The 8,619-nt window shown below is 33.1% G+C and overlaps 1 protein-coding gene across 1 annotated transcript; it reads left to right on the forward strand.

The window, feature by feature from the left end:
* Window positions 1-4,771: 4,771 nt before the first annotated feature.
* Window positions 4,772-5,970, forward strand: LOC118744848 (farnesol dehydrogenase-like). Its single transcript, XM_036478223.1, has 3 exons — window positions 4,772-5,404; window positions 5,476-5,613; window positions 5,690-5,970. The coding sequence occupies exons 1-3, from the start codon at window positions 4,838-4,840 to the stop codon at window positions 5,729-5,731; spliced, it is 747 nt and encodes a 248-aa protein (XP_036334116.1). The 5' UTR covers window positions 4,772-4,837; the 3' UTR covers window positions 5,732-5,970.
* Window positions 5,971-8,619: the final 2,649 nt, after the last annotated feature.

Consider the following 8,619-nt stretch of genomic DNA (forward strand, 5'->3'; position numbering starts at 1 on the left):
TTTAATTATTTCAATTTTTCGTTTACTAATTACATATTTTTAATTTCTATATAAACAAGTTAAATATAATTTTCGAATCTGTATTGTTTTTCTATTGGCGTGCTGGCTCATAATTTGCATCGTATATGACTCCTAAAAGACTAATATGTATAGAAGTCAAAAATTTTGTATATATTTGAAACTCATATTTCTTACCTCATATGTTCTGATCGCTCAAAATATGTTTGCGGGGTAGTAGGTATGTGAATTAAATGTGTTCTCTTTCTTCAATTATCTATACTTATACATACATAAATATGTATGTATTACGTTTAGAATTTAAATTCAATTTTTTTCGTTTATCAAGCATTCTACAATGCCCGTAAAGATTACCGTACGCTCCACCCTGCAGAAAAAAATTATCAATTGATAAAAAATAACCTACTTGTAGTTAGCTTTTTTGCGGGATTTCTATAAAATATATAACTTGCAGTTAGCTACAAAAAGCTAACTTGAAACAAGTGGACAAGTAATGCAGGAGTAAAGCTAGAGATTGTTTTTTTAAACGCGTTTCTATTTAAATATCCTGCACTTCGCAAATACTTTTTCGAATTGAGGACAAATAAAAGGAAGATCGAAATTTCATATTATCATTTTGAAGTTATGGCTGACGGAGTTCGAATATGGGACCACCTACAGCAGAATATGGAAGCAAATATGAAATGTAATAAAATAAATAAAGTAAATAAAAATAAAAAAATATAAAAATAATTTGTTTTTTCTATTGATATTTTATGTCCAAAAGTAGTTAGTTACAAGTAAGTTACATCAAATGCAGAGGTAACCACCATTGACTGCATCTAATGCAGAGGTAAATCACCCTTGACTATTTTGCGGCCATCGCCATAGAAACATAGTTAGTTTTCTTCAAAGAAAATATACAGATAATAAGTGACTTTTAGCTCCTTCGTAATCAACTTAAAGTTAGCTTATAGTTAGATACATTTCCGGCAGGGCATTGTCTACATTTATGCCTATATTCAGGCACACATATGTATATGTATTAGGGTGGTACAAAAACAGTAAAGTCGGAATTGTAATGCTCGCTCCCCTACCTACCTACCTAAATTGCATAGGGTGGTCCATCCGACCTTGTTTATTTTTTTAATTTTTAATGTCTGAATCTTTATTATCTTCTGGAAGAAGAATCTCTGTCATTTATTTCTTAAAAATAATTTTATAACTGCCTTTTTGTTACCTGAATTAAAGCAAGTGATGTCGGTAATATTTGGTTTCGGCAAGTTATCGTGTGATACAACACCTATGGATTTTTATCTTTGGGATTACGTGAAGTCGGAAGTCTTCGTCGATAAGCCAGCTAGAATTCAAAACTTTTAAGCCATGGCTCGCGTAATTCGAGCCATGATGAAAAGGGTAATTGAAAATTGGACCTTCCAAATGGACCACCTACAGCGTAGTCACGGGCAGTATTTGAATGAAATTCGGCTGATAATGAAGATTCGGACATCCACTTGTGTTTTAAGTGTTTAATTCTGAATTCAGATACCAAGGTCTAGATAGATCACCCTACATATACAAATGTGTACAAGTACTTAGCGTATAAATAAATACATATCGCACACACGGTTGGGTTCAAAATATTGGAAGTGATACCATTAAATGAAGTGAAATTTAAACTACTAGTAACTGATATGTGTAGCTATCAAATAAACGTAGCCCGTATAGTAGAAGATAACTTTAAATATTTTTGATTTAATTGTAAACATAGTGGTGCACATTCATAGTCTAGATAAAGTCGACGCTAAAGTTAGTTGCAGCTTTTTTGACAGATATTATTTAAATTGAAAGTTATGTCTAAAAGCAGCCACTAACTTTAGAGTCGACCTTGTTTTGACTATGAATATGCCCAAGTATGTATATATTTGGAAGAAGAAGGCTAACAAGTTCTGTCAACAGTATTGTCGAAAATGTACAGATGAAGTTTTGAAATCCATCAGCAGTCGTGTTGATGAGTATGTATTAATGTGTTTGGTACTATAATTTTAATAGGAGTGTGGAAAAAGAGGTGCATGTATATTTCTTTTGTAAAAGAAAGCGGCTTTTGCTAAGTTAAAGAACATTGCGGTGTCCTATTATTTTAAGCACGACTGTTTGTGTTTGCCTGATATGTCGCACACGTTCTTCAAGAGCGTGTTAACTTGAAATTCAGCGTTTGTCAAAAAATGCAAAAACCTCATTCAGGAATCAAGTTCATCATTTGCATAATCGAAGCGTTACAATCGTTTTTTTTGGAACTAGTAATTACTAATTGTTTCAGCTTCTGCTGTAAGATAAATATACGATCTGTGAACATTTTTAGTGCGTAATATCAATAATTATAAATTTTAAACTAATATGTTTTTATAGAACATCTGCGATTGGTTATGTTAATAAAAAAATTGAAAACCTTTTTAAGTGTTGATATTCACATTTTCATACACAAAAGTATGTGTGTGCATACATACCCTGCAGAAAAATGATATCAATTGATAAAAAAGATCAACTCGTAGTTAGTTTTTTGAGCTTCTCTCAAAAGTAAAGCAGACCTGTTAAATAATGATTAATAATCATAATGATTATTAATTAAAGCATGTTTTTTGGGGTTTTAATGATTAAATACCATTATTTGCACCCTTTTAATGATTAATAATAAATTACTTTCAAAAAAGAAAACTAATTAATTAACTAAATAATTTTAACTACATCATTATTTTATTATTTTCGATTAATTTCAATTATTTTTTAATTTTTTTAATTACATGATTAGTATAATTATTTATGTAATTATATTCAATTATTTTTGATAATACACTGCAGCGCACTGTAACATAAGATAAAATGCACAAGGAGAATAACAAAAATGCGGCGAATATGCACAACTATGTGTGTCTATATGTAAGATCTGCTCCAATGTGTCCTTTACAAAATTCTTTCTGAAAGTATTAATGAATAACACAGACAGTTGACAATGTCTGTAAGAAATCATTCTTTACTTGTAAACTACAGTACAAGTATTTACTCGTACAGTCAATTTGGCTTCCGTTATTTAATATTAACTTATAAAAATTTGCCTGCCAAACACAGCTTTGTCTATTTGGAAAGATAATTAAAAATAGGCATATAATTAGAAATAATCAAATAATTAAAACTAATCAAATAATTAAAAGCAATCAAACAATTAAAAATAATTAAATAATAAACAAAAATTTGACTAAATTAGATTTTTTTTAATGGCAATTAATCATGATTTTTTTTTGATAAATTTTAATTACTATTACTTATTAATTGCTGGGTTAAGTAAAAAAATTAAAATAATTTTTAAAATTAAAAAATGCTAAAAATTAATGATTACTAATCGTAATGGAAATTTAACAGCTCTGAAGTAAAGTAACAAAATAATTTTAATTTATTTCTAGCAATGCTCAGAAATAAATATCAATTTGAGTACCTAGTTACATAAAATATTTTATTTTGAAAAAAAAAAATTAATTTATATACATACCAAGGCGAATTCATATAAGGCGTTAGCGGTAGTACAAAGACAAAAACTTTCATGTATTTTCTTTTCGCTTTCGGTACACAAATGTAAAATTACAGCTATTCTTCGCTCAAGGAGGAAGCGGGAAAGGAAATTCCAACACTCTCACTTTCGCACTCTATTAGAAGAAGTTTTGACATCTGTGTACCAAGGCGAATTAAAGCAGCTGTTCTAGCAACACCACCTAATATGAACTCGCCTTGATACATACACATAATACACTGGCTATCAAAACCGAGTGCATGTACGACATTTTATTACTTACCGTATCATAACTTTTTTAATAATAAGCGAATTGCTTTGAAAATTGCAGCAATTGGTCATTATTATCCAAAGAATATATAAAACCTAGTACACAGAAAAACTAAACTTAAACAAGAAACAAGCGATCCATAGCAAAAACGCAAGGAAGTTTTCTGTTTTGATATTTTAGATGGTTGATATCAACAGGATTGTGGAGACTCCCGGTCATTTTGAAATCAGTACCGCGGGTTCCAATATCCCGTGCCCATCTCTAATCGGGAATTGGTTTTCTTTAAACAAGTTTCTACTTTAATATCCTCATCCAAACATTAGTTTGAATACACTTTTTTTGTACTTCACAGATGCATTTTCGAATTCCAGACAAATGAAACGAAGATCGAAATTTTATACATTACACATTATGTCATCAAAATCTGCGGATAGTTCACAATAATATAAGATAATAAAGGCCTTTAGTTTCCCCCTAATCAATTTTAAGTTAACTTAAAGTTAGATATATTTCCTGCAGGGTACATACGCGCACCTACATACGTACGTATGTATCTCTATAGATAATTTACTATCAAAATAATAATAGATTGGCGCTTACGCAATATGATTATTTTTGGCCGAGTTTCTCCTCCGATTTGTGAAGTGCGCCTCGATGTTGCCACACAAAGGATAGGGATCCACAGTTTTACGCCGACTCCGAATGGCGATTGTATTTCTATGAGAAGCTGTATTTCATGGTTGAATACACCGGAGGTTTGCCACCACCTGCCGAAGGGCGACCGTTATTTAAAAAAAAAAATAATTTTTTGTTGATGTTGGTTGGAAACTGGGCTCGAACCCAGGCCTTACGTAACGGTAGCGCGCACTGCTAACCACGATGCCACAGAGGCCGCCAATTTATTTTTATATACAGACTGATATAAAAGAGAAGTTCTAATAGGCAAAACTGTAAGTTGTTGTTCACCATTGCAACATATCACGTTCAATAAAATTCGTCGCAAAAGTATGGAACGTTGGCAAAATCGCGTAGCTGTTGTCACCGGCGCTAGTTCTGGTATCGGTGCGGCTTGTGTGAAATATCTCGCCAATAATGGAATGGTTGTAGTCGGTCTGGCACGACGCAAGGAGCGCATTGACGCACTGAAGGATCAAGTAGAACTATCAGCGCGCGATCGCGTCCATGCAATCAAGTGTGATTTGCAGGACGAGCAACAGATTATTGCCGCATTCAAAGAAATCGAGTCCAAGTATGGACCTGTTGCAGTGCTTGTGAATAATGCGGGCATTGTGCGTGGAATTAATCTGGTGGACGAGAACAACTCGCTGGATATACGTGCTGTCATAAACACCAATGTGTTGGGTGTGGCTGATTGTACCAGGGAGGCTTTCCGTTCCATGAAAGTCAGTGGGGATGGCCATGTCTTTATTATCAACAGCATTGCTGGTCATTCTGTGCCAAGGATACCAAATACTTCCCTTAATATTTACCCACCTTCAAAGCACGCTGTAACGGCAATGACTGAGGTCTATCGACAAGAATTTTCCAATCTAAATACAAAAGTTAAAGTGACGGTTGGTTGAAAATGAACTGCAAATATTGCAATTGTTGTTTATAAAGGAAATGTAAAAAATTGTATTTACAGAGCATAAGTCCTGGCGCGGTTGACACGGAAATAATAACCGAAGAAATGAGAGTGAATTTGGAAAACGCGCCGCTTTTGAAAAGCGAAGATGTTGCCGATGCTTTACTTTATTGCTTGCAGACGCCACCTCATGTACAGGTTCGTTGTACTTGCTTATATTTATGATAACACAACATATATACATATGTATGTACAAATCTATATATATTTCCAGATACATGAGCTGACTATTAAACCGGTAGGAGAATTGTTTTAAATTAATGCATTTGTCGATCTGGTGCGGAGGTTAATATTAAATGTACATATTGTAAAAGAATGAAAATGTAAATAAAAGTTCAGAATATGTTTGCTGAAATGATAAGGAAGTTCCTTTGAGAATTTTAACAATCTATGTAGAAATAAAGTTTGCGTTTTTTTGATAAAACATACAATCATGTACTAATCAGTGGTATATTAATAAACAAAGACTGATGTAGATTGCAGAATTTCTTTCAATGTATATTGAAGGTGTTTATTTCCCTTGTGCGCGCTGGGTATCTCTTGATGCCAGGCTACATATGTACATACATATTTCCTTTCCTCCACTTTCTTTAGCCAATAGCACATAAAAGTATCATCCGCATGAACTTACGCAAGGCTATATTGATGAAACTTACCACCCAGTTGTTTTTAATTTTTTTTCATACATATAAATTAAACTAGTTATTGTACGATATTATAAAAACTAGCTAATGCCCGCTTGCTTCGCGGCGCCTAATAAGATCTTTTGCGTTGGCCAATACAAAAATAGCGTTTAAAAGCAAAAGCGGTCTGTAAAGTAAACATTTTTAGTTTAAATTCAAACGAATAGAGAGCAGAATCCTCCTCATACATCGGCCAAGAATAGTAGCGCTGTGATACCTTATGGAATACTAATCCATTTCAATGTCATGAGTTTTAACGATGGTCTTATTTCCACCTGTGAGATCTCTGCCAAGCGCGCGTAATATTCTTCTGTGATCTTGCAACTTCAACGTTGGTCCGTAAACTAGTTTTCAGTTATAGTAGGGCCAAGAAAATCCCAGGATGAAAAGTTTTCCCGTACATTGACTTAATGTGTAGTGTGATCTCTTAAACATCGTTGAAATGAAGCCATTTATTGTCTAGTAGGCCATAATAGGATCATATATGCAAGGTATAACCTCCGACAATTTGACTGGTTTTTGAGTTTAGGCCGAACATTAGAGTCGTCCAAAAAAAATTTTCCAAGACAGGGTTTGGGGCACCTTCCAAAGTTTTTCTTTTTGCCGAAAGAGGTGCTGGTACCAAACTTTACGTTTCTATGTATACATTTAGAAGATGCTCACGATTCACACATTTTACTCTAGAAGTATTGTGTATCTATATATTAATACGCTAACATCAATTTTGTCTCCGTTCCTTTGGCGATTCTACGGACCGATTTCAAAACCAAGAACTCCGTTAGAAAGGCATTTTTCCGTAGATGAGCAGAGTTTTTATGGTTTCAAAATTGGTTGAAAATTACGGCCAAAACCGTCGTTTAAACATTTTCGTATTTGTGTATGGATGTTGCTGCAACATGTTCAATTTGACATGTTTCGCATGTTGTTTCACTTCACATTTGAAATTAAGCTTTGAAATAAAGATAAATATGAAGATGAAAGATAAATATGAAATGACAGATACATAGGAATTAGGGTAACTGAAAGGGTAAGAACATTTCTTGAATTTATGAAGTAAACTTCTTTAGCGGCAGTTGGTTGGTTGGGAGTAAATTGTCTAATTCAAGGGGAATAATGCACATGGAAATGGTTCTCAGCGGTTTAGCGGTTTGAGAATAAAAACAAAAACAAAGATGCTTAGGGCCGTTTTCTCATCTAACCTTTAGTTTACCGGTCACTTTATCGTCTCGATATACGAGTTTTCGTTTTCTCATCAGCGCATTAATTTCTCGAACCGATAAACTGTTGCTCACCCGATGCAACCTTTAAAATTTGTACCCAACTTTAAATTTTGGTTTGGTTTTGGTTCATGAGTCAGATATATTAGATATTTCAACCAAGGTTTTGGTTTTTGCTAGCAGTTGCTCTTGCTCTATATTTGCTTATGTTGCATTGCCAACCTTTGAAATTTTATGACGAATGTAGTGAAGTTTCACTCTCGGAAATGTAGTGAAGTTTCACTCTACGGAATAACAAATTTATTTTTACAGGTAAGATAAGACAACGAAAACACTTTAAAGTGAGGAACAATTTATCTGCCCTGTTAGTAAAGGCAACTTTACTGCTTACATTAGAAAACGGCCCTTAGAGGTACAGGCAAAAGCGAAGATCAAAGTAAATTTAAACACTTTAAGGTAAAGGTGAAGATGAATATGCAAAAATATCTAAAGATAAATATGAAGAAAAGGATGAGGATGAATTGAGGATTGTTATCGATATAAAACCCGATATTTTTATCGATATAATAATCGATATTGCTATCGATAAAATAATCGATGTTGTTATCGATACTGTTATTGATTAAATAACCGCTATTGTAATCGATATAATAATCAATATAATAATCTACATTGTTATCGCTACAATAATGGGTATTGTTATCGGTATAATAATCGATTAAATAATTGATTTTGTTATCGATTTAGTAATTTATATAGTTATCGATATGTACAATAATCGATACTGATGATTGTTATATTTATCGATGAATCGATCGATTTTGCAATCGTATTTTTCTATATGTTTATGGATATTGTTATCGGTATTTTTATCGACACAGTTATCAACAGGGTTATCGATATAATAATCGGAACATGGAATGCGAGCACATTAAATGACATCACATCACATTATATCACATGATATGAAGAGACATCACATGATATTACATCACATAATATGATATCACATCACACGATATCACGTGACATGACAATATATGATATGACATCACATTATATGACATGACATCACATGACTTAACATCACATGATATGACATCGTATGACATGACATCGCATTACATGACGTGGCATCACATGATATGACATCATATGACATGACATCAGAGGATATGACAACACATGACATGACATCCTATCCATCACATAAAATCACGTCACATCTTATCACGTCATCGCAC

The sequence above is a fragment of the Rhagoletis pomonella genome, unplaced genomic scaffold (assembly GCF_013731165.1).
Source record: "Rhagoletis pomonella isolate Grant_MI unplaced genomic scaffold, Rhpom_1.0 Rhpom_scaffold_00008, whole genome shotgun sequence".
Classification (NCBI taxonomy): Eukaryota; Metazoa; Arthropoda; class Insecta; order Diptera; family Tephritidae; genus Rhagoletis; species Rhagoletis pomonella.

Bases quoted from the DNA above. Each gene is read 5' to 3' on its own strand.
- LOC118744848 (XM_036478223.1), top strand. From the start codon at position 4,838: ATGGAACGTTGGCAAAATCGCGTAGCTGTTGTCACCGGCGCTAGTTCT. The intron at 5,405-5,475 runs GTTGGTTGAAAA...TTGTATTTACAG, and splicing joins ATACAAAAGTTAAAGTGACG to AGCATAAGTCCTGGCGCGGT. The intron at 5,614-5,689 runs GTTCGTTGTACT...ATATATTTCCAG, and splicing joins AGACGCCACCTCATGTACAG to ATACATGAGCTGACTATTAA.